Raw genomic sequence first — 27,563 nt, forward strand, 5'->3', positions numbered from 1 at the left:
AGATAGGATCTTTCATATAAAGAAATTTCATTGGAGCATCCCTTGTTAAGATACAACCCCTTAAAGGGGGTACATAAAATTTGTATAACAATTTTTTTTCACAACCACTTAAAAAGTTACAATATTGAAATTAACCTGACGTTTTGTGCTACCAAAAACACTTAGCCAGAAATTTATTGGGTTTACCCCATGGTTGTAAGGGGTGGAAAACGCAACCCCTAAAATTTATTTCCAATGTAACTTTTTGTCTTATTATTTGTTTACCATTTAAAAATTTATTTTTGTCCAAAATAAACCAGTTCACAGCAAAAAATTATTTTAGGAACAACTACAGAGATACATCGTCATAAATGTGAAAATACGAAACTAATCTATCTAGTAGGTCGCTATTAGCGATAGTGCCAATTAAATTGGTATGACACTGTCAGTTTGTGAATTTTCGAAATTGAATTAATACTAATTGTGTGTTGTTCTGTTCTTAATTTGTTACTTTAATAATTCACTTGTTATTAAAATGGCATACACAAATGAGGAAATGGCAGATATGCTACGTTTTCGGTCTGTCGCAGGGGAATGGGTTAGAAGTTGCTAGAAGATATGCTGAAATGTATCCTCAACGGCAGCATCCTTCACATAAAATATTTGCTCGACTTCATCAACGATTTCGAGAATATGGTTCATTCGACAAAACAACGCAGAATTGTGGTCGCCATCGAGAAGTACGAACACCACAGCTTGAGGAAGCAGTACTTAATTTGATTAAAGAACAACCTACTACCAGTACTAGAAAGATTGCTTTCCAGCTAAATATTGATCATATGACGGTATTTCGAATTTTAAAGGAACAACTCTTATACCCTTACCATCTGCAACGAGTACAGGCACTGTTACCGCGAGACTTTCATTGGGCAAAATAAAAATCATTATTTAGATCAAATGAACAATAAATCGTCAATCTGTCACTTTAAAATGATGAAAAAATAATATTATCATTCTGTATTCCAGTAATTAGTAGATTTTTTCTTGATCTTTTCTGCTATGTAGTATTGTAATTTAGTGACACGTGCTGAAATTCATGTTCCATGGAGTCTCAGTTTCACACTAAGGTACCCCTAGTTTTACCAATGGAAAACTCTATTGCTATTGATATTGTCATATCAATATGTCATTATTGTCATTCCTCAGCTGGTTTTTGTGATTTATAAATAAAAGGTCAGCTTATCTTAATATATTTTAGTTCTACTAATAAATGTTGTTGGATACTGAATATTATAAACTTGATGAGGTTTGTGATCATTGAAAAGAACATAGCATTATGATATGCATCCTCAGAATTGAATAACAACACTGTTATAACCTAAAAAACCGGCAGAAAAATGGATATGTGTTATGAAGAACACCGTTTGCAAACTTTTCACGAATGGCCCACTAATGCTCCAGTAGACCCCTTCAGAATAGCAAAGGCTGGCTTCTTTTCAACCAGTCGAGGTTCAGAAGTGGAATGTTTTGCATGTCACCTTAAATTATCAAATTGGAGCTATGGCGATTGTGTCATGGCACGACATATAGCGTTAAGCCCAACATGTCCTTTTGTGATGAGCCCTTCTACCTCAGGAAATATTCCTACTTTATCTTCCGCACAAGTTCCTCCTGGTGAATTATATCGTGTGTCCGCAGCACTAAGATTAGCCACATTCGACAACTGGCCTATTCCATTAATCGTAACACCAGAAAGGTTAGCTAATGCTGGATTTTATTATCTCAAAGAAGGGGACAATACCAAGTGCGCTTTCTGTAAAGGCGTTGTTAGAGCTTGGGAACCAGGAGATGATCCGGATTTGGAACACGTACGGCATTTTCCCAACTGCCAGTTTGTAATCAACGTTATTGCTCCTAGACTTACAAACGCTGATGGATCAAATAATTCTGTTACTTCAAGAAACGTGAAAGACTCGTTTGCAAATATAACTCTGGTGGGAGATCAACAGAACTTTCATGAACTAGGTGTGCAATCCCATAAAGGACCAAAGAGCTTGAATTTTGTCACAGTCGAATCCCGGTTGCGTTCCTTCGAAACCTGGTCAGACGATTTGATTCAGACGCCTGAAGTACTAGCTCAAGCTGGATTTTATTATGAAGGATTCAACGACCAGGTCAGGTGTTTTCATTGCGATGGAGGGCTGCGGCATTGGGATCCCCATGACGATCCCTGGACAGAGCATGCGAGGTGGTTTCCTAATTGCTCGTTTGTTAAATTAGTTAAAGGACAAGAGTTTGTTACTGCGTGTGCTAATCCAGAGGTGAGTATTGAAAATTTTCTCTATTATTATATGCCGGTAACGGAGTGTAGAATCCAGTATTTGGTTTCAAAATCCAAATTTTTATCAATTTGTAAGCCTAGAAATTTTGCTGACATTTTGTTTTCTATTAATTGAGTACCCAGGTAAATATCTAGTGTGGAGCACTTGGGGGTGATGATGCTAGTTTTTGAGATATTAAATGACAAGAGATTAGCATCACACCAGTCTTTTATTTTTATAATATCCATGCTGATTAAATCATGCAGTTCCCTTGCATTCTTGCAATGCCAAAATAAAGTAGTGTCATCAGCAAATTGGTTATTTCTGCGGTTATATTAATGTGGGCTAGGTCGTTAATATACAACAAGAGAATGGGGCCTAGAACCGATCCTTGTGGAATACTACAAGTAACTGTCTAGAGATGGGATATGCTGTCGGGGAGTTTAACTTTCTGAGTACGTTCTGACAGGTATGATCTGAACCATTTCAAAGATATATCTCTAAAGCCATACACTTCTAGTTTTTGCAGCAGAATTTCATGATCCACGCAATCAAAAGCTTTTGAAAGATCGCAAAAAACTGACGCTGCTATTTCACGATTATTCAAATTGAGATAAACGTTTTACTGTAGATGAAACAGCATCTTCCGTGTTTTTCAAACTCTGAAACCCAAACTGACTGCTACTAATAATATTATGCTTTTTCACAAACATCATAATTCTTTGTTTAACCCAGTTTTTCTATGATTTTAGCAAGGGTAGGTAGCATAGAAATAGGTCTAAAGTTGGCAGGATTGTTAGTGTCACCTCTTTTGCGCAAGGGAATAACAATGGCTTTTAAACATGCCGGAAATACACCCGTTATGAAGCTTGTGTTTATAGCTTCCACCAAAGCGGTTATAGCGGAGTTGGGCAACTTGGTAAATACTTTTATGCTCATGTCATCCCAACCAGCTGAGTTTGAACTTTTTATTTCTTCAAGCATTTTTCTAATTTCCATAACATCTGTAGGCATGAAAAAAATCGTCTCTGAAACTGATTTGTTTTTAAAGAAAAGTCAAGGGATTAATATTGTATTTCATATCTTTGGATAAGTTATGTGCCACGGTGCAGTAATATTTGTTAATACAATCAGAACTTAGGTCAGTTTTCGTAGGAGCAATTTTATTTTTCCCCTGAGGTCATTGATGATTGCCCCGCTTTCTTTTGGTTTGTTTGCAGACCTTTTCATTTTTCTCTTATAATGAAGTTGTTTTGCAGTCCTTATTATATAAATAAAACAGGTACATTTGTGGATTGAAATGAAGTACAATAATTGAATTTCTTATGTAAGAAAAGCGATTCAATCACAGAGAGCAAAGGTTTTGTCTTTTTGAGTAAAAACTTTTTTTTCTGATGAAAGAACCGAATTGCAAGTGATAATATTAGAGATACTATGAAGTCGAAGAAGTCCTGCCTGGTTCTGATTGGCGACGACTTTACCGCTGAGAAAGCTATCGAAGTGCTTGAAAAAATGGTAGTCGATTGGCGAGAGGTCTGGAGAGTATCGCGGGTGATGCAGAACTTCGACGCTTAATTCGTTCAATTTTCGGACGGTGATTTGTGAAACATGTGGACAGGCGTTGTCGTGGAGCAGGATCGGACTTCTTCTATTGACAAGTGCCTGCTGCGGCTGACGAAATTTTCGGTACATTTTGTCGATTTCCTCACTGTAGGACTCTGCCGTGATGGTCGGGTTGCAGAAAAAAGAATCGTTTTGGTTTCTCAAAAGCAAAGAAGAACAGACCTCGAAACTTGACAATTTCTGTCGATCGTTCAAATCGTGGGGCACCCACTTTTCGAGCTTCTTGACCATTTCAATACGTTTTGAACCGTCATTCATGGGTGCAGACGCCCAGTTCTTCCGCCATTCCATGCACCCTTTGTGATGGGTCAGTCTTCACCAGGGTCATCAAATCCTCGTTATGGATTACTGTAGTTCGACCACTTCGGGTTCATCTTCGAGGCTAAAGTCTCCGGAATGAAATTTCGCAAAGTTGAATAGTGGATTCATTAAAACTATCATTGCCAAGGGCCTGGTTGATTTTTCGGTTTGTTTTGACAGCGCTTTGGTTCAATTTGAATTCGTAGAGAAAACTTTGGACCAAGTCGCTTAACGACCTCAGCATAGTACCACCACGGCTCTTCTGTCAATTACAGACGATATTTTTCAAGCTGCAGATGAACATTTGACACTCTAGACCATTAGATATTGTGTGACAAACTTGTCTCCTTCGGTTTTTCTGGGAAAGCAGTGTCACTTTTAAAAACTATCTGAAGAATCGTACTTAAAGAGTTGTGGATGGAGTTGTTTCAGATGCTCTACCGGTATTAAAGGGAGTGCCACAAGGATCTATCCTTGGGCCCTTGCTTTTCAGCTTGTATATTTGTGATTTTTATCTGTTCGTAAAAAAATGCAATATACACGCAGTTATATTTCTCTTTTTCGCCTGGCGAGTCTACATCCGCTAAGTCGTATATTAATAACGATCTCCAAGGCATCTTTAACATTTCTACAGCCCATACGCTCAAGCTCAATTCTGACAAATACGCTATAATGATGTTCGGAGCTAAGAAGAACAGAGAGCTCACCAACTCTACTGTTCAAGTTCGCATCGAAAACGAAATACTTCCCTCCGTGGCCGAGATAAAAAATTTAGGGTTGTGGTTTAATCTGGAACTTCGCTTTACTAAACATGTCAGCTACCTGAACCAATCTTCTTATAACGTTCTCAGACAGCTTTTTCATAATCGTGATTTGCTCAACACAAATTTAAAACTTATACTATGCGAGTCTGTGATTATATCAAAAATTTCCTATTGCGACAGTATTTATGGACCTGCTTTGAAACAATCGGATGCTCTCCGACTACAGCGTATTCAGAATAGCTGTCCACGTTTCTCGTTTGGTATACGGAAATACGACCATATATCCCCAGCAATGCAAGAATCGGGATGGTTAAATGTTGAGAAACTTAGAACTCTACACCTTCTTACCAACACACATAAAGTTTTGAAAACTCGACAACCTGATTACTTACTGAAGAAGCTCAAAACATTTACTACGATTAACAGATTTACTACAAGGAACAGCTCAGTTCTGGTCATCCCCAAACACAAATCTTCATCTTCGCCCACTGCTTCTCGTATAATGCACCCAAATATTATAATCAACTATCCTGCGAATTTCGATCATACACCATTGAAAACTTAAAAAAAGACTGAAGACTTACTTAACTCTTTAGCCCGACCTTGGCATTTCTAAAATGAATATTCTAAAGTAAACAATAACTTATTTTTTGATATTGTTAACTAGACTTGATTTCTTTTTTGTGTTCATATTATTTAATTATAGTCTCTCCCAAGTTGAGTTGAAAAAGAGCCTTGACTGATACTCTGCCCATTCACCCATATACCGAAAGTTTTTTCTTTTTTTTGTTCCTGTATGCTGTTTTATTTTATTTTTGTCTATTCCATTTGTATTTTTATGGTGACTAAAGACGTATTATTATTATTATATAGTAATGAATAGTCTGAACCCTCTGGACCTGTACGTAAGGATGTTGCGTTAATGGTCATGTTACGATTGCGCACGGCTGATGTAAACCTCGAGGTGGGAATGGGTCAATTGAGGCTAAGCCTATGGCGAGAAGCGCTTACTGCACAACCTCTGCTGCAGGCAGTCAGTGATGCAATTGAATCCAGGTTTGTGTTTAATAAGCCCTACAAAATACAAATAAAACTGAGCACAGAGTCAGATGCTACAAATGCAATACGCATATATATATATTATATATATATATATATATATATATATATATATATATATATATATATATATATACAGACGGCTCAGAAACCAAAGAAGGTTCAGGATGTGGAGTTTAGTCCAGATCACTAAGCCTAAGGATTAAGTGGGGAATGGGAAAAATATCAGCGTGGTTCAAATATAACTGGCTGGTATTTCAGTCGCCACAAAAGAAATAACCAGGAATGGAATTTCTGGCAACAACGTGACATTCTCCACTGATAGTGACAAGCCCTATTAGCCTTGAACAGATAACGTGTTACCTCAGGGATAGTACTAGAGTGCCACCAAGATTTAGCCAAAGCCTCGGTAGATGATAACATTATCCTGAAGTGTGTTAAAGGCACGACAGGAGTAAAGGTAATCGCATTGCCGACTCTTCAGCCAAGGAAGCGGCTGGACTAAGAATTTTAGGACCCAGAGTGGCACCCACGGCCTGATGACTTCGACAATTGCGGAATTAGCCAAACGTCACACCCATGCTCCATCCCTAAAGAGATGGGATGGAATCAAAGGATACAGTCTTGTCAGGATCATCCTGGGTGACCCTGGGAAGCTGGCGCCGAAGAAATATCTGGCGATGAGCAGAAAAAATCTACGCTTAACAGTAGGATATCGAACTGGCCACTGTCAACTAAGGAAACACCTCCACATTATGGGGCTAGTGAATACACCTCTATGCAGGATGTCTGAACAGGAAGATGAAACTGTCAGGCATGTATTATGTGAGTGTCTGGAGTTATCATCAATAACCCGGGGTGCCACTGCAGGATGCTAGATGGTCGCTTGGAGGGTGGATGGTAAAGGTGGATGGTGGAGGGGCAATGCATCCTGGACGCAGTGAAATGAAGCCAAAGTTATTGAAACTAAACATTAGAACATAAACGTTAAAGAAAAGAGTTACATATTATGAAAAAAAGGATCTTGCTGTTGAGTTGTAGATGTTCCACCATACGAATCTAATGATTGTTGTTCCGAAAATCGTGAAACATCAGTAGAATTTAACAATGGTGAGTACTGGGTACGACTATCATACTCGTGGCCAAATTGAGGGGCTCCCACAGACAAATTTTTTATATTCATTCAAGATAAGGTCTTGAATTTTCCCACGGACTCGGCCTATGACCTGGGCTTAATTATTCCCGCATATATGGAAGTAAACTCTTGAAGAAACAAATCTTATCTTCTTCGGAGCTGATTTCTTTTTTCAGCAGTGCAAATTTTTCGTTAATGGGTCTGCTGGGTCCCAAATTGCCCTTCTTTTGTCACAAAACTTATTACGCCTTCCTCCATAGCTAGGCTACCAGGCTGGAATATCAAACACGAGTGATTAGGTTGGATAGACGCCTAGCGTACCTTCGGATGGTTTCTGGAGGTTAGATGGTAGTGGAGGGGGCACTGCGGCTACCATCGTTCTGCTACTCACGTTTATAAATAGCAGGATGTTCGCCAGGCAAGCTATCTACCATCCACCATCCTACCAAACTTCCTGCAGTGTGGCCCCAGCTTAAGAGAGTGTGTGTTCGGCGAGTCTTGGCCTTCACCTGCCGATATAAAGGAGATGTCTCCCAGAGACCTGTGCACTGTCCTGGAAAGGACAGGGTGGCGGATGACCTAGGAGGACAACTCCTCGGGAGGATGTGGGGGGAAGATATGGAGCTACAAAAACACAAGACATTAAAACGGACAAAAGTGTTGAAACAACCTCTATCAGATTTTCAGGGAATGTAATAAAAAAATATTTTATTTTTGTTTTCAAAAAAAAATATATGAACTTTATATAACAAACTACGTGTTATCTCTGTATCTTGGTGGTACCGTTACATAACGTCTGTCTCTACGTCGTTCATGGCCGTTCCTTTTTTCTTTTCCCAGCTGAATGGGAAACAATTACTAGAATAATGATTGCATTTGATGTGACTCACGTGAAATGCATTTATCTTCGTGTGATACTAGCACATGCCCATACGTGGGTTCGTCACTTTGTAATTTGTTTATAACATTGGATGCCTTGGTGACAAGTACGTTGTCATCGTCTGTGAATGATGTTATCAGTGGCGGAACACGGAGGGGAGTGTTTCGTGATGATGTTTCGAGAATATCTGACTTTGAAGAATCGTTCAAAGCCTTCAGACAATATTGGAATTATGTCGCAAGGAAAGGAGCTAACTGATGATGTTGAAACTATACTTGATATATTCGATTGATTTTTATAGATTCCTTACGTAAATTATTGCAAAATATAACTCAAGAATCGAATGTTGAATTTGCACCGATTGAGAAATTATGAGTCCATTGGCATCTTTGTTTCTGAAACCATGACCTGAATATGAATTATTATTGATGATGAAATTAAAAAGTATAATCTGGACCCAACATTGATGATGGCGAGCGTCCAGACGCGATGAGTCTAATTCCTTGGAAATTTGGAAAACCTCTGGTTTGGGATTTCACCTGCGTGGATACAGTTCCAGGTTCACACCTTGCCGCTACGTTTAATTCCACTGGTGCAGCTGCTATGATTGCAGAAAAATCAAAATTTCGGAAATACTCCACTTTGCTAGATTCTTACTGTTTCTTTCTTGTTGCTATTGAAACCTTTGGTGTTTTTGGATCTCTTGCTTATACAGGGTGTCCCTGGACTTCCTCTTTTCCTCTCGGGAATGTATAGATGGGGTCAAAATATCACCAGTACTTCATATAACTTTTTTTCCTAAAAGTCTTCGTAACCAAGTTACGGGCCCTCGAAGTTACAAAATGAAAAATGTTTTTCTTTGATAACTTTTCAAGTGAATATTCAAAATCATCCAAATTTTGGTAATTGACTAAACAAATGAATTCCGTCGATGAGCTTTCATGCAGGAGTCAGTTGTTTTGCTACAAAGTCAGGAACGGACTACCCCCGATGGTCCACACCCCAAAACTTTGAAATGACAGATATTTTTCAATATTTTTCAACAAAATAAGGTTACTTGGACAATTTTATGAATAAAAGTACTCGTGTGGAAAGTCGATCGGAGCAACGAGTCTTGATAAAAATGTAGTTCTACTCGACGACATCAAACCCGCTCGTCCACCATTATTTGAAATGAATAATTATCAAAGCAGAAATAATAATGATAACGTTAATTCAACAACATTTATAACAGGAATAATACAAAGTATGCTAAAATGAAGTCGTAAACAAAAAGTACAGTACCTATATGGAAATTTAAGTCACAATTGTGATAGCAGATATTTTTTCAAAAGAAATATCAAGTTCTGTAGATTCGTGGTGTTTTTAAACTAACAAGCTACTCTACTATGAAATATCGAATTCATTCCATATTTTGTATGTAGATAATACGTGTGGAATAATCACGTTTCGTGTTGATCAGTTATCTGAATCTCATGAAACTCAACATTCGAATGTTTCAAATTCTTCTTTACAGCTAAACTGTTGAGGAGTTTCACTGATAATTATAATTTTATGGGAGAAATTCTTTAACACGAATCTAAATTTAGCTGAAAAAACGCACATCGGAAAAAATATTTACTATACTAATAAAAAGCAAACGAATGAACTACAAAAACGGCTGCACATGATCAGGTGAAAAATATACAGGGAATAATTATGTTCCATTTCTTTCACAGATGTTGACAAAAAAACCTTTTAGAAAGTTTTGATAAAAAATGAGAAACTGGAATGCGATTTTGTTTTGTTGAGTGGTGCGTTGTCATATGACTATCATTGTATTGTCAATATTCTATAGGATATTTTGAATTTTTTTGATATGGCCGAACAGTTTACATTCAATGAATATGCAGATATGCATGTATTTTATGGACGAGCATTTTGTAATGCTGCAGAAGCTCGTCGTCCCAATCGAACGGTACCGTCAAGAGAAACATTCGAGCGTGTCGATCGCAGCTCGAGGGAGACAGGTATGTAATAATTGATAATTAATTTGAGCACGTTGTTTTATTTCGATATTATTGTAGGTACAGTTTTGCCAATACGAGGTGGTGAGGGCGCTCCTAGGACTGTACGTACCGTTGTATTGGAGGAAAATATTTTGAAGCCGTCGCTGATGATCCTTCAATGAGCATCAAAAATCTATCAGAACAGTTCCATACATCCAAGTCCACTATTCATAGAATAATTATGGAACAACTGCTCCACCCATTTCACATCCAGAAGGTACATGCCATGACACCTCAAGATTTTCCAGCACGACTGAAATATGCCAATTGGTTCATGGATAGGCAAAGAGAGGATATGACTTTTATTAATCGAGTTTTATTCACTGATGAAGCAGGTTTCAGTAGAGATGGAGTTATCAACTCTCATAATCTCCATATATGGGCCGAAGAAAATCCCCATGGGATATTGCAAACCAAACACCAACGGAAATTCAACGTGAATGTTTGGGCTGGTATCATAGGAAACCATCTTATAGGACCATTCGTTCTACAGGACCGATTGAATGGAGAACGTTATTTGGAGTTCATTCAGAACGATTTGAATGGACTTTTGGAACATGTTCCATTGCAAACCCGAAGAGATATGTGGTTTATGCATGATGGCGCTCCTCCTCATTTTAGTTTGATTGTGCGTGACCATCTGAACCATATTTTCCACAATAGATGGATGGTAGAGGTGGACCATATTCATGGCCATCGCGGTCTCCGGATTTAAATCCATTGGATTTCTTTCTGTGGGGGCATCTAAAAAGCCTTGTTTACGCTACACCTATTCACACAAGAGATGCATTGTTGAATAGAATAACATTACATTGTGAAGCCATACGAAACGCCCCTGGAAGGCTATTTCAAGTACAGAGAGGGTGTCTTCGCAGACTAAGAAAATGTATAGAGAGAGAAGGTGGTCATATCGAGCAGTTTCTGTAGCGGATTTTTCATTTCTGTTTGCTCTTGAGGCTCTTGAGTTTCGGAGTTTCGTTAGTTAAACGTGTTTGCATTATAAAAATTCGTTATGAACATTTTACCTATCATTTCCATTTTCCTTAAAAACTAATATTTTCGAATAATGGTAGACATCTCAGGATAAATGTTGTTGAATTAACTTTATCATTATTTTTTCTGCTTTGATAATTATTCATTTCAAATAATGGTGGACGAGCGGGTTTGATGTCGTCGAGTGAAACTACATTTTTATCAAGACTCGTTGCTCCGATCGACTTTCCACACGAGTACTTTTATTCATAAAATTGTCCAAGTAACCTTAATTTGTTGAAAAATATTGAAAAATATCTGTCATTTCAAAGTTTTGGGGGTGGACCATCGGGGGTAGTCCTTTCCTGACTTTGTAGCAAAACAACTGACTCCTGCATGAAAGCTCATCGAAGGAATTCATTTGTTTAGTCAATTACCAAAATTTGGATGATTTTGAATATTCACTTGAAAAGTTATCAAAGAAAAACATTTTTCATTTTGTAACTTCGAGGGCCCGTTACTTGGTAACGAAGGATTTTAGGAAAAAAGTTATATGAAGTACTGGTGATATTTTGACCTCATCTATACATTCCCGAGAGGAAAAGAGGAAGTCCAGGGACACCCTGTATACAACACAATTGAATCAGTCCTCGATGCTTTTGATCTCACAATATAAATTCAGGTCATCTGCGTATATCAAACAATCGATGTCAATGATCTCAACTATGTCGTTTATGAAGGCGTTAAAGAGAAGTGGACCTAGGTTGCTTCCTTGTGGAACACCCGAGGTAGCTATATATTCCACAAAATTGAAGCCATTGAATGTAACTGACGCCTGTCAGTGAAGTATGATATAAAAAGTTGGATCAGGGTCGCAGAAAAGCCGTAATCTAAAATTTTAACCAATGAAATACTAACAATTTCATGAAATTTACTCAAAAAATCATAACATGTGGTTATTGCTGACTATTGCTGTATTTCTAACATGAAAGCAATTCCAAATCAATAGGTTAGATTTTTCCGAGCAGTAGCCGTATCGTTTCGTGATCATTAGTTTGTCAATTCCAAATGGATACACAAATTGATGACGCTTGGCTATTCTCGCGTTGCCCATCTATATTTTTGGGGTCTTCTTCTACGTCTCTTCTTGTTCAAAACAATAAACCCGCTTTCGGCTTCGGAGACGAATGTAAGGCTAGCCGCACACTGGCATAATTTCAGTCTCGGCACGGCGTATAAGAAATTTACCAGGGTGGTTCCAGAAGTACCCGGCGTGACCTAGAGATGGCGGTAGTTGTTATCACTGTATTAGAACGTACACACTCTATAATGCATATGTTTCAAGTTTCAAGACGCTGCGTTGTTTAGTATTTGTTTGGTAGCCATCAACAGCGAACATTTTCGGTGAATTTGTGAAAATGGAGGAAATTGTTCACCGTTATATGGTTCAATACTTTTATTTGAAAGGTATCAGCCCAACCAATATAAAAGCTGAACTGGATTCTACTCTGGGTAAGCCTGCTCCTTCGTTTAATATCGTACACTATTGGGTAGCAGAGTTAAAACGAGGGCATGTGAGCTGCCAAGACGGGCTTCGCAGTGGTCGACCAAATGAGATGACGAATCCAGAAACGGTGAAGTAAATCCACAAAGTGGTACTGAATGATCGTCGACTGAAACTGCGCGAGTTAGCAGACTTAGTAGGCATTTCAACGAAAAGTGTATACTTCTTACCACGTTTTTCCAACAAAAGTGATAGATGTGTCATCAGCAAATTAAGTTATTTCACCGTTAAAAATTAGAAATTTTGAAGGTGTTGTTCATATATATTAGAAATAAGATGGGTCATAATACAGTTCCTTGGGGTACGCCCCGAGTAATTTTTAGTGGGTCGCTCAGAGAGTCGTTTACCTTGACAATCTGTGTTCAAATTTTTTCAAAGCAACACCCCTCACACCAATGTCATCTAAACGTTGAAGGAGTATATTATGATCTACAGTATCAAATGCCTTGGCCAAATCCAAAGAGACAGTTATGCATTTTTGATGATTTTGAAAACAGTTGTTGATTTGGTTAACAATCGCAAAAACTGCGTTTTCTGTTGATCTGTTTTCTAGAAAACATATTGTGCAAAATAGTATAACTCTATTTTTGAGACATTTTTCAAATATTTTAGAGAAGTTATTAATCATAGTTATGGGTCGAAAGTTTGTTACTAATTTTTTATAACCAGACTTAAAAATCGGTATTGTGATTGAGCCTTTAAAAGATTTAGGTATGTTTCCTATAGTAAATATTAAATTCAAAATGTGACCTATGGGGGTTCTAAAGAGTACTTGTGGAACTTTTTGATAAGGAACACAGATATCTTATCGGGACCAGAAGAAGTTTTATTTTTTAATCCGGAAATTATATCGATCAACTCGTTTCTTGTGACTGGGTGTAGGAATATTGAATTGATGATAGCATTGCGGCTTTCTAAAACGGGGTATATAGGCTTTTCTATTTTACTTGCCATATCTTCACCAATTCTGACAAAAAAATTATTGAAAAAATTCGCTTTTTCTTTATCTAATAAGAATTTATGTTTGTTTTCATCTTCAATATCATAACTAGAAGACTTCTTTTTTCACTGTTAGTTCATTCATTTACATTCTGCCAGACTTTCTTTAAATCATTTTTAGCCTCTAATATTTTGTTACTATAGAATTTGTTTTTAGTTTCTCGGATAAGTTTTGTCAGGAAATTTCTGTAAAGTTTATACTCATTTTGTTTTTCTTCTGAGAAGTCGGCCAAGAGATTCCGTTTTAATTTGTCTGTTTAGTTATTTTTTTTACTTCTGTGTCGGCAGTTAATGGCCATTTTGACGGGCTAGATAGTTCTTATTATAAAAACGGTATCGAACTTATTGTTCTGTGAAAAGTTGTATATTGAAAAATAGATAAATTTTTTTCAACATTTTTGTGTTTTCTTTGTTGGGCTGGGTACTTCTAGGACCACCCTCGTAGTATGTTTAAAGTGCGTTCAACATATGCTGTAGCAATAATTGATTTTTCAGTGAAGTCGAACGTATTAGAACGTATTAGAATTTTTTATTTGCCGTGATTAAATACTTGCTTCAGTAGACTTGCAAGTGTGCGGCTAGCCTTACAGTGATTCTACATTTTTTGGCAGTTGTGGATGCGTCATATTCATATAATTATCCGAGAGCGGAGACCGTAAAACGCGAATTATTCGCCTGCGATTTACCCTACACGTTGATATAAACAACTTGATATTTTTTTAGTTCTTTGTTCATTAGTTACTGCGTCTTCTGTCCACAAAAAAGTCCGTCTCTTTTAATGACATGCATTATATTTATTTGGAAATCGGGAAGTTTTGCAAATAAAAGAGTTCTTCGAAAATGTATTTCTATAGGATCTGTCATTAATCGCTTCCTATCTTTTATTCGTTTGAAAGGCCTATTGATGCCATTATGCGTGGAATATAACACCGTTCAAATGTCCGCCACGGTTTCTCTGAGTACAGCGCATCCGAAACGTCCAATTTTCCATGACTCTGGCGCATAAATCAGGCTGAATTTGACCGATGGCATGGGATATGTTGGCTTTCAGGTCCGCTGTGGTTTGTGGCTTATTTGCATAGGCCTGCGACTCGAGAAAATCACACAAAAAAAGTCTAACTGGGCTAAATCGCAAGATCTCGGTGGTCAGTTCACATCACCTCCACGTGATATCACCATGCTCTCAAATCGCTTGTGGAGAATATCCAATGTGGCCTGAGCTGTGTGGAACGTAGCGTCGTCCTGTTGAGACCAAATATCGTGGGTGCCGCTGATCATTCAATTCAGGCCAAGATAGTTGGTAATCATCGATCTACCGGGTGTCAACGAATCTATTAGACAAGTCATAACTTCTAGACTATTAGGTGTATCAAAACGAGATTTGGTACAGATAAATGGTATGTGTAGAGGAGAGTTTTCACATATTTTTCACTTTCCGGTCACTTCCGGTTTCAGCGGAAATGGCTCCGGTTCTGAATTTTTAAATGGAACACCCTGTATATTGTAACATTTTTGGATTTCTGAGACAATTCTGGATCAAAAACTGACATTTCCGGAAGTTTTTCAGCCTACTTGATTTTTTCAGAGTCACTTTTAAAATTGCATTTAGGTGGCCATGATCGGACGTAAACTAATCTATGGACCTCAGGTGATATCAGAAAATTGCAATAGCGGAGTTTTAGTGACTAGTGTGTTGAATATGAATGAGACAAGTTTACAAAATAACATTTTCGTGTCTAATTATTATTTTTCAAATGGCAACCATTTTTTGACAAGCACTTTCCGAAAAAAGGATTTTTTGACAAATCTAACGATACTAATTTATTTGCGATTGGATTACAAATAAGAACATAAATTAATAATTCCTGAGGAAAATACTCGATACAAATTCTATTACTTTTGTCAAGGGTGCCATGGATAGGAATGATGCATAATATTTTGCGGTTATTTCCATCAAGTCCACTTTGGAGAACAAAACGCTCACTTAGGTTATGACAGTGACATAAGCTTTATGAGCAGAAAGTAGAAGTTTCTCTTGATTTTCGTTAATTTTAGTTTAATTTTTCGTCGAAATAATGTATACTCAAAGTGAAAAAGTGGATATGTTGTTATTGTTTGGAGAATGCCACAGAAATTCAAGGAAAGCTGCTGAGTTGTATGCTCAGAGATATCCCAATCGGCAACACCCATCTCATCAGTATTTTCCTATGTTGAGAGTCGTTTTAGGCAAGAGGGAAATCGAGACGCAGAACAGAGGTTTGTCATAAATGAGGAGACTGAGATTAACGTTCTTGCTGTGGTAGAAGTTGACAAAACGGTTTCTTTAAGAGAAATTAGTAGAGAAATGCAGATAAGTCACGAATCAGCAAGAAAAAACTGAAAAAGCACGGATATCGAGCATTTAAATATCAGTTACATCAACATTTGTATGCTGACGACGGCAATAGAAGAGTAGTATTTTGTGATTGGTTGCTTCAAAATGAGTTAACCCAAATTTTATCAACTTCATTCTATTTTCCGACGAATCACGGTTTACAAATAATGGCATGTTTAATAAGCAGAATTGTCGGTACTGGGCCCAACAAAATCAACATGCAATGAGAGAGGGCAATTTTCAAGAAAGGTTTGGCGTCAATGTCTGGGCTGGTATCGTTGGAAACAGAATAATTGGTCCAATATTGTTTCAAGGTCAGTTAACAGGGGTTAGATACTTGGGTTTTCTTCAAAATGAAATCGAGGATCATCTTAATGATATGCCTTTAGAAGTTTTACGGCAAATTTACTTCCAGCAAGATGGAGCACCACCCCATAATAGCAGAGACGTACTTGATTTTTTAATTGAGCATTTTAATAATAGAGTTATTGCAACCAACGGTCCAGTACGGTGGCCTGCCCGCTCACCGGATCTGACTGTGTTAGATTTCTTCATTTGGGGATATGTAAAAGAAAGGGTCTACTATGCAACAGCCCCAGCCACTCTCGAAATCTTAGAAGAAAGGATTCAACAGGCATTTAGAAGTATATCGCCTCAAATGTTACAAAACGTGTTGAGAGAAACAATTGAACGAGCTGAAATGTGTCTTGAACAAGGAGGGATGCACTTTGAAAATTTACTATAGTGGAATTTTCAAGAACTTAGGATATTGCAAAAAATCTAAGTGCATCGCTGAAATTATTGGTTAAATTTGTTAAATTTGTTGATCCAATCGCAAATAAATTAGTAACGTTAGATTCGTCAAAAAATTCTTTTTTCGGAAATTGCTTGTCAAAAAATGGTCGCCATTTGAAAAATAATAGTTAGACACGAAAATGTTATTTTTTAAACTTGTCTCATTCATATTCAACACACTAGTCACTAAAACTCCGCTATTGCAATTTTCTGATATCACCTGAGGTCCATAGATTAGTTTACGTCCGATCATGGCCACCTAGATGCAATTTTAAAAGTGACTCTGAAAAAATCAAGTAGGCTGAAAAACTTCCAGAAATGTCAGTTTCTGATCCAGAATTGTCTCAGAAATCCAAAAATGTTACAATATACAGGGTGTTCCATTTAAAAATTCAGAACCGGAGCCATTTCCGCTGAAACCGGAAGTGACCGGAAAGTGAAAAATATGTGAAAACATTCCTCTCCACATACCATTCAACTATACCAAATCTCATTTCAATTCTCCTAATAGTCTAGAAATTATGACTTGTCTAATAGATTCGTTGACACCCGGTATAGTGCTCGCCGTTGACCATATTGCATAATTCATCTGTTCTGCAGGCAACGGCAACACCAATTACCATAACAGCCTAAATATCATTTCATTGGACGCTCTTGGATATCATGTGGATTGGTATCGACCTAAATTCGATTATTTTGTTTGTTCATCTACCCATTCATCCGGCGAATTGGCTGTCCTTGTTCATCTTTCACTGTCTGAACCACTGTGCATGCTGTTTTTGGCGAGTGCATGCTGTTTTTGGCGAGTGCATTGGCTTGAGATGTGGGGGTTGAGCACACCGGCCATCGGATACCTGCTTCCACGTAACCCCGCTGGATACGGGAATGACAGAATCACTTGTGGTTCTGTTATTCCCTAACTGAATGACATCCCAACGATGGCTCAATCCTAAGATGTGTGTATCCGTGCCGAGAGGATTGATGACACTGAGCCTATCAGCTGTCTCTAACGGAACCTTCGAGATACCGGGCGTCCTCTTGTCGTAGCATCGCTTTGTCTGGGTAATGCGGAACTCTGCCGTGATTGACCTTCTTTCCCTAGCTACTCGTGGGACTTTTATGGACAGAGCCTATAGAGGAGATGGATGTCGAGCTTATGACTCCAACTGACCTCTCTGTAAATTCAGATCAGGATCCAATCTCCAACTCCTGATCCAATGATTGAACCTAAAGAAAATGTTTGGTGGGGTAGCCAGGAAACGACCGAGTCAACTCCCCAAGAGCGGGGTACCTTATGGAACCGCTTTGCACCAAATTCTTGAGCGGCGTATGCAGAATATGTCTCGGTTAGAGAAACAAACCCCCCCCATGAGCAGGTGAGCAAACGTTTGCGCTCAAGTTATGATTCACCAAAACCAGAGGCGAAGAAGCCCTGCACGGGTGAATCTAAAGCATTCATCCAGAAATGGACCTCATCGCTGAAGATGATTTTTCGAGTCCATTCAGCGAACACCCGTCGTTGTCTATAGTCGTTCACCTTCAGTTCGTTGGTCAGTTGACTTTTATACGGATGCTGGCCCAAGTCACAACGCAAAATTGTAGTTGTAGTCTGTGAAAGGCTGAGTTCTTGTGAGCGACGCGAAATCGACTGCCTCGGATTTCCTTGCACACTCCCATAGACAAATTGTTTCAGTTTCATCTTTCATTTAACAATCTTCTCTTAATTTCACGTTTCAGACTCTATTTTTTTTTCAGAAATGATACTAACACTAGTAAATTAGGATTGAGGCGATATCAGCTATTTAATAGAATGCCATCTTGAATGGGGAATGTTCCTCCTGACGAAAATCAAGTAGTTTTCATAAAATACGTCTAATACAACGCATTTTGAACTTATCATTTCAACCTTTTTCTTTAAAAAATTATTTAAATACTTAAAAAAGAGGAATGAAATAATGCATTCAACATTTAAAGGGATTCGTTTCTATTTCACCATTTGGCAACATCGGTTATAGCTAATAAAGGACAATGAAGCTGTTACCTGTATGAGACAAACAAAAATGACATATTTCAGAGGCATGCTATGTTTACTTATGTTCCGAGTTCCGTGACATTCTGTGACATATGACATTTTGTGACATATGACATTTTGTGCTCTCAACCTATCTTCCTCTATATAAATAAATAACAAAACAACTGTTGTTTATGTGGCTTGTGGAGGTGGTATTGAACTATAATTTATATTTTGCCTTAATTGTTGATTTATAAAGATAATTTTCCTTTTTTAAAGTAGAATATCTAGGTACGTATAAATTATTTCAACTTGATATAGGCGCTGTTGCCAATATGTGAATTAGAAACAAATCCCTTTAGAAATTAAAACCCAACATTTGAAACATCAATACGAATACTTTTCAAAGTGAATTTGAAAAACTCATGAATTAAACTCAACTTTATTTTGTTCAAACTTGCATTTGCTGTAATAACCCAAATTGAGGAGCATTCCCCATTCACCTCAATAGTTTGTCCTTCGGAAATTAAATAAAGCGATTTTTAATTGCTTTCCCACATCATTGAAATTCAATAAACTTTCTTGCTTCTCAGTATATCAGATGTTTCATAATAAGTAATGGTTGAAGTATGTTATTACCATGGGTGTAAACTTGTTGTTATTTCGCTAATTGAAAATGACTCACCCGGATGGAGGCAATTTTTCTTACGATTTTTGCAAAGTTTAACAATCTTGTTCTCGCACATTCCAACGACTGCGAAGTATTGCATTCGTTTGTTTTTCAATTAGGACCAGTTGCATACATTTCAAACAGGTACCTCTTCAAGGACGAAAGTAATTTCATTAGTACCAGAATTTTCTACTTGTAGTCCTGTCAGAGAAAAAAAGCTCTGTTGTTGTACAAAGTGGATCAAATTGGACACTTTCAAAGGAAAACTCCAGTTTTCCTTTGAAAGTGCAGGAATCTACAGAAAATTTCCTGTATATGCAATTGGCAATACAACTGAAAGAGTCGACCGTCAATTTTGGAACGGGCACACTTGCAGACCGGTTTCGGGCTCATTAGCCACTCATCAGTGCAAGATAGTGGCCATCATCGACCTAAAGTCAATGATATTCCATAATCGAAAATCGAAATTCTTTCAGAGTATTTCATTCCTCTTCCTAAATTGGAGCGAACAACAAAATGTCACACCATCTAGTGGACGAGGTATTAACCAACTGCATATTCGTAATAACGTTCACCGGTTAATGTTTCGTTGCAAAAATATGGTCCAATTATGCGATTATTAATAAACCTTGCCCAAACATTCACTTTTTTGGGATATTGAGTGTGGGCGTACATCATCCAATGGGGATTTTCTCGGCTCCAATATCGACAGTTCTGTCTGTTAACGGTTCCATCGTCAATCAATACACTCCTGCCTGGTTTTGAAATATCTTTGACAGTCCAAAATTTACGAAATTTCGTTTCTATTCTACTAACGGTAGATTGCGAAATGTGATGATCAGGATATTTATCATTGAACATTTCACTTACATTCTTCTGGGTTCTAGTTTTGTCCCCATATCCTAGTAGTATTAACACTTTTTCTCTTTGAAGTTCAGTCAAATGAGACATTGCTAGACCTTTTTTTAGCCTATTGTCTGAAAGCAATACTGAACAAGAAACACAAACAACAACTGCAAAACTGTTTCTCTTCAGCAAGTTCACAGAAAACATACAATTTTATACTCAACTGTCACGGCTGACAAACAACAAGATGCATGGCATATTGTACAGCGGACAGATTCAATGGAATACCTACGTGATACCTGAGTTTTTTGTTTGATTATGACGCATGCACGAAATCAAAAAATAAAGATATGGCTGTACAGAAAATTGAATACCCTTCAAAATGAGGTATCACTTGACCCCTTTTGCATTTAAAAAATATTGGGGTGGCTGTCACGTTGAGGAGGGTGAAAGAGTGGGAATTTTTTTATGTCACAGGGTGTCTTTTCGAATACATAATTCGACGTGTTTCAGGGTTTTTCTTGAAAATTGCTAATAACGTAGAAAATGAATGTATCCGTTACATATGGTGCTCACTGTATATACTACTAATAAATGAAACAATAATAATAATAATAATGATGAAGAACAATCATTGGTTTGTTACGGCTCAGAATATAGCAATGTTACAGCCTGTATTGAACATATTTTGCCACATTCCAGAAATTACAGAGATCGTCCATGCCAAAATGAAAAGTTACTGCGTTGTGCCGATTAAAAATAAAACCGCATATTATACGGGAGATGCGAGAAAAGCAAACGATAAACGAAACGGAAGTAACATTTAATAAGACACTAAAGGCTTATTAGAAGTTATTGGTCGGAAATAGTCCCATTAGCGTCTGACAAGCGGATGGACGTGTTGATTATGGGCCGTTAACGACATCTTGTAGACGGACTATCCGTACGCCGATGCACGTAACCGTATTTATCGCTGATATGGCCTCTCTCCGGCGGCCATCGGTCGACAACGGTGTTTTTTCTGCGACTTGGTTCGTTCGTCTTTGGTATGTCGTCTGGTCTGAAAACACCAATTTCAGGATAAGTCGATTGGAAAGTTACATTTTTGACGTTTGTTTGAAGGTAGTTGACAATGTTTTTTGGTGCATTTCATTAGTTCAGACCGATTATAAGCTCCAGAGATCCGGCCACTCAGAACTTGTCCAGAGTTTTACTACCAATAATTAAACCACTGTTGGGAAAAACATCATCCTTTGTGAAAAATTCAAGACATTTTGTTGAACTTCTAGGGAAATCGAAGTAAAAGAGCAGGATCAACTGATCAGTTTCGACGATGGGAATGCAGAACTAGACATTTTCCTGAAGCACATTAACAACGTAAGGCCTTCTCATCACAATCACTTTCACAATGGAGAAGGAAGTCCACAACGAATTGCCATTCTTAGACGTATTGGTAAAGAGTACCGACACGAAATGGAAAACATCTGTTTATCGAAAACCCATTCACACAGGACAGTATCTGAACCAGGAATCAAACCACCATCCATCGACTAGGGAATGAATCATCAAGACTCTTTTTATACCGTGCTCTCAGGCTCTGTAAAACAAAGGAAGATCTCTAAAAGGAACTAGGTATCATCACAAATGGCCTTCAACGAAATGGTTACTCCAAAGTGATGGTGGAACAGGCTTTAGCTAGAAGACAGCAAGAGCTCCACAAGGAAGAGGGGCCGTCATAACCAGTACTTGTTCTTCCCTACATCAGAGGATTGTCGGATAAGAAGGATTGGGTCCAAGTATAACATCAGAACCTGTTTCAGATCTGGGAACACTATCCGTAGCAGCCTCACAAAAAACAGGCCACCAAACGCGGACTGCGACTCTAAGAGTTGCATTTACCGGATACCCTGCGAGTGCGGAGAATCATACATCGGTGAAACTAAGAGGCCATTAAAAGTTCGCATTGCCGTGCACGTTTAGCCTCATCAACATAACATCAAGTGGGCTCAAGCTGAAATCATCCACAAGGAAGAAACTGGTTTCGGAGAAAATTCAAAGAAGCCGCATATATGTTGTCCAACAATGCATTTAGCCAAGCTAGCGTAGAGATACGCAACATATGGAAACCTCTAATCAAGCCGAACACGACCAACTGCCGCCAACGGTCAGCTTCCGCTAAAACCGATGAAACGGAGAGAGGGAATAGGGGATAGGTCAAATGACCTATAAATAGTCAGATCTCGGAGGAATAAGACCAGTTATCACCCGAAGACGATTGTGGATACTAACAATCGAAACGTTGTGAAGTAACTTGATTTGGAATCTTTCAATTTTTAATTTTCATTTCTCTTTAAGTAACTGTTTAATTTTATCTCTTGTTAATAGTTTAAATTTTTTTGATTTTTTGGGTGTTTCTTGTATTTTATTTCACTGTAATTTCAGTTTTTTTCACAATATAATTGTTATGTTTTAGCTAATCTATTTTTTAATTTTTTAGAGGTATTTACAGGTATTTCAAATCAATTTATTAGACAATGGAAGGCCGAACTAATGAAATTACATTTTTGGTGTGTAGTTGAGCTGAAGCTCAAGTTTGTGGCGTCGCACCCCTTGTCTTCCCGGCCGTCATCTTAGAAAAAAGTTGCAAAAGGTTTTCTCGCTGTATCTCGGAAACTAGCAACCCTACCGAAAATTTTATGAAACATTATTTCTAGCAAATCAAATTGTCTGGTACTTCATTCATATCAGTTTTTACAGTAAATTGGAAAATAAAACAATTATAGCTGAAAGTTATTGAACATATTTATTTTCTTTGGGCGTTATAATTTTTCTTCTGGTAATTTTATAATGTATTGACATCAGAACAATCTTATAGAAAGTTTTCAAACGAAGCATTTCCACTATAAATTTATTTAATTTCATCAATTCGTCTGGGTTTTACAGCGTATAAGTTGATACTGTTAATTAAGTGATGGAAATCAACATTTTTGGCAATATTTGATTAGCACGTTCGTGTTAGGAATCGCACAAGTTTCTCAACTTCTGAGGGTTGTCATTCGTATGGGGCGACAGCTGATTAACAGGTGTTTCACATTGAGCTTTCACAAAAAGTTAACGAAAACTCTTCAAAGCAGCTTCAGTTTTGGTATTGTCCTTGACCTCTCTGAGCGATTTGGTTTCTAACCCCTCAATCGTCGCACAACAAAATCCTCTGGAATTCTATTGTGGAGCAGAGCAGTCGGGGAAGAATTGGATTCAGTGTGTAGGCAGGTGTTTTCAGGGGTGTTTAACTTGTTCCTGCTAGAATTTCCCCAAAATATACTCGTGATTACACAGTGAATATCCATTGTTCAAATGAATCTTGCAGAATAAGTAGGAAAACAATTTTCAACTCTTTTATTTGCCCAACCTTTTAGATCGATTGAAATTCAAATCGAATGATCTCATATCCAAACACATTTCGAATTAGGTTAATACCGAGCAGAATCGCTTTAATAGATACGTGGGTTTGTTGTTGGTTTGTCATTGTTTATTACAACAAATAGAGATTGCATCAAGCAGCCTAAGGAATCGATAAAAATAAACGAGATTCGCCATCGATTGAGAGGTTTGGAGTGGTTATTGGAGTGAATTCGATAAAATGACTCGTTGAATAACACTATAAATAACATTGACTCGCGTGCTCCCGCAATATCTTTCAGGTTTTATTTTCGAAGAATCGTATACAGCAGGTTTGTTGGTAGTTTCTTTCAAAGTTGTCGAGTCAACTTTATTTTTTTTCCGTGTTCGAGATATGAAAATGAACGGGGCAAGGAAGGTCGCCGATGAAAATTATAATTTTTTATAACCAGGGTGGTTCAGTGAAAAATAATTGAGGTCAACTTTGCATTGTTGGATTTCTAAAATAATACCTATTATGATACCTCACCTGGTGTTCGGTTTACCTTTTCAATGCTTTTTTTTTTAATTTGATGCAGCAGAAATCACGTTATAAAGAAAATCTAACAAGACTTTAGACATTGTGCTTGTTTTCAAATTAGTAGTATCGATGATTGAAGTTCAATATGAAAATGGTAGGTGCGCTAATATTACAGCACAATTGTTTAACGGATAAAATCCCGATGAGCATATCATCCAGAAATGTTTTCTCAGATGAAAAAAATTTGTTAGTGAGTTGATTATGGATATTTTTCAGGAGAATTTTGATGAGTTTTGCCAATTTATTCGCTCTGTATTTCAGCTTGGTAGTTCAAATATCATTTCAACACATTGTTTTTATCTAGAAAATGCAGTTGCAACATTTACGGCATTATCTGTCGCCACATTGCAAAATTTTCTGAACAATGCATTATTAAAACTAAAAGTAGCTTACCTGCATATATTTGAATAATAAACGTTGTTACTATTGTTTTATCAGTGAAGTTATTCATATAGTCGGTCATATACTTCGATTATGAAGCATGTTGGTTTAAATTCAACCGAAATTATTTTGCATACAATACGTAGAGCAATGACTTGAGTCTTTATAATATGCTCGAGAGATCAGTTTAGATCATTTTCACAAAGTATAACCTAAAACGGGAATAATGACCACCACTTTTAACAAATACCTTTGAGGACTTGTGATGCGCTGTTTGGAACCTTTGGTTACAATTTTTGAAGTAATAAAACGCTTATTCAGCCCTAAAAGTCCAGTGGCGTCTCAGTGGCCACCGCAGCCAATAATATTGGGAAAAAAATACGCCACTGCCTTATTTTCTGTAGTTTTACATTTTTATACATTGCGCAACTAAAAATACAACTTTTTTTTACCTCTTGTGTTTTCTTCATATCTACATTCGTTTTCGAAAAAAAATCAAGCTATTCTTTTGCATATCATGAATATGGAAAAAAGTAATAATACCAAAAAATATCCTGCCAAATTGTCTAGAACTTGTTACTTACTGTAAGCTAGTAATTGAATTTGACTTGATCAGTTCAGAGGGTTTTGAAGGCAACCGAATTGAAATCGGTAACGCCTCTGGTTCCAATGGATTCACTATTATTATTTTATAACAAATTATTACCAAATCCAGTCAAGTTCCTTTATACCTGCTTTGGAGATTAGAGATATCAATAAAATTTAGAGTTGTTAATTAGCAGGGATTCCATCATGAATGAGTATGATTTAACATATGGTTTATGCGCTAGGGGTTCCAGCTCATTTTACTGTTTTTGCTCATCAGCATCTGGCATCATATATCCTAATCGCTGGATAGGACCTACAGGACTTCAAAATTGGTTCGCTCGCAGTCCAGACATGAATCTTATAGATTTCTACTTATGGGGTCATCTGAAGGCTCTTATTCTGAATCTCCTGATCTAGATGTGATTCTAGTTAGGGCTAAACAAGCGCCCCTGACCAGTACGTCAGCCGACTCATAGAACAAACACATTATCTTACCGCGAAAGAATGCAGTCGGGAATCGCCAGTAAGATTGTAGTACCGAACCGACTACAGAATTCTAGAAAGGACCGTTACCGATATAAGCCCGTCTTCCCGACCCAAGAGGGCAGTTCAGAAGTGAATCGAGCGGCTAAACAAGACATTCAAATAGTGGAAATAAATTAAGCGTTAGTTGTGTTGTAATAAATAAATTACTTAGTGCGTGATTAGTGAAATGTTGTTGGAAATAAGACAGTTAATTTATTAACTTGTCACATTACTTTAAATAACTACAGAATTTCAACCAAGCGTGTTTAAGGATATTCATAATATTTCTTATTTATCGTTATCGTGTGCACACAGTTTTAATAATTAACAACACAACTTAACGTTCCAGGAATAACCGCACGTGTCGTTCCACAAGGCGCACTTCTTGTGCCGTTGTTATTCCCATATTTTTTGTTGTAAATTTTACTTACCTCTGAATCTTCCATTGTCTCAAGCACTCTGTTGATAGTAACACAAAATATAATAAAGGGTTTATAATTTGATAAAAAAAATAAGCGTGACCAACGCACCAAATTATCCAGTCATTAACTAAACTCACTCGTGATTTTACCCTCGCTTGTTAGTGGTATATACTGTTTGTTCATTTATTTATCATATCCTTTATGAATATGAAAATTTGTGCATATTCTCTTGGAAGTTCAAGTTCGTTCTAATACGGGTCAAGTTTCTAGGGGAACACTTTGGAATGTAAACATTCTATTAAGAGCTTTCGATGGTGAAATTGATCCTGGCATCCCGATTTTTATTGAAGAACACCACCATATTCTTCAAATGGCATTCGTCATAATCATATACAGTATGAATAAGAAATGTTCTGTCTATCCACTAGATATCACAGGACCCCACTTACCCCTTCGTAACAATATTATATCATGGTTTTTCCTCAATTGAAACGAATTTCTTTTTTTTTCTAGGGGCCAACGCCAAAACAATCACCTAGACTGAGGAGAAGTAACTGATAGAGAAATACAAGAGCATTTAAAAAGTCCACAAGCACTGGCAGCACTCCAAATAGGCTTGAGCGTAGATCAAGTGAAATGTGCGTTGATAAAAAAAATTCGAAGTACGGGAAGGCCTTACTCCCAAACAGAAGCTTTGGTGGATGCAGCTTTGAATTTTCATGGAGACGCTGATAGCAACAGTAGTGGTCCTAGTAACAGAAACCCTGGAGATTCAGAAAGTTTGCAACCTTCCTATGCAGGTGTTGCAAATACATCACAAAATGATTCTGTGCCCAGTGGAGACAATGTGGCGACTTGTTTGAACAATTCGGAGCGAAGTACCGAAATACACCTAGCACTGACAGTACCACGACTAGTCCCGATGATGTGAAGCCTGAAAATGCTCCGTCGGAAGTTAACGTCTCCTTGAGGAAGAAAATAGGATAATCCAAGAAGCTAGGTTTGTGTAAAATTTGTATGAACGCTGAAATGGGAATCGTTTTTTTTACCTTGTGGCCATCTAGCGACTTGCGTAGATTGTGCTACCTATTTGGAGCACTGTCCTGTATGTAGATCCACTATCAAGGCCACGGTCAGAGCCTTTTTTTCGTAACTTATCGATTTTACAAAGTGATTGTTTGTTATTGCTGTGTTTGAATTTTCTATTTTATTTATGAATATATTGCCAGTTTCTAAATGTGTTTTCGTTTCATTTATTGTTGCAAATGTAATACTCGAGGATATACTTGCACTGCTCAGTGCAAATGTTTCCAAATATGGTTAGAAGT

General features: G+C 37.5%; 2 protein-coding genes across 2 annotated transcripts in view; one reads left to right on the top strand and one right to left on the bottom strand.

The window, feature by feature from the left end:
* Acat1 (Acetyl-CoA acetyltransferase 1) overlaps positions 1-26,392 on the bottom strand; it is a 38,799-nt gene extending 12,407 nt beyond the window's left edge. The window contains exon 1 of the mRNA XM_023166534.2: positions 26,245-26,392. Coding sequence (XP_023022302.2) covers positions 26,245-26,259 — 15 coding nt within the window. The 5' untranslated portion in view covers positions 26,260-26,392. The remainder of the gene's footprint in view (positions 1-26,244) is intronic.
* LOC111510610 (death-associated inhibitor of apoptosis 2) lies at positions 1,189-26,941 on the top strand. Its single transcript, XM_023166533.2, has 2 exons — positions 1,189-2,300; positions 26,749-26,941. The coding sequence occupies exons 1-2, from the start codon at positions 1,377-1,379 to the stop codon at positions 26,791-26,793; spliced, it is 969 nt and encodes a 322-aa protein (XP_023022301.2). The 5' UTR covers positions 1,189-1,376; the 3' UTR covers positions 26,794-26,941.
* The last annotated feature ends 622 nt before the right edge of the window (positions 26,942-27,563 follow it).

The sequence above is a fragment of the Leptinotarsa decemlineata genome, unplaced genomic scaffold, assembly GCF_025532065.1.
Source record: "Leptinotarsa decemlineata unplaced genomic scaffold, Ldec_3_MD MMD2_tig00000882_RagTag_RagTag, whole genome shotgun sequence".
NCBI lineage: Eukaryota > Metazoa > Arthropoda > Insecta > Coleoptera > Chrysomelidae > Leptinotarsa > Leptinotarsa decemlineata.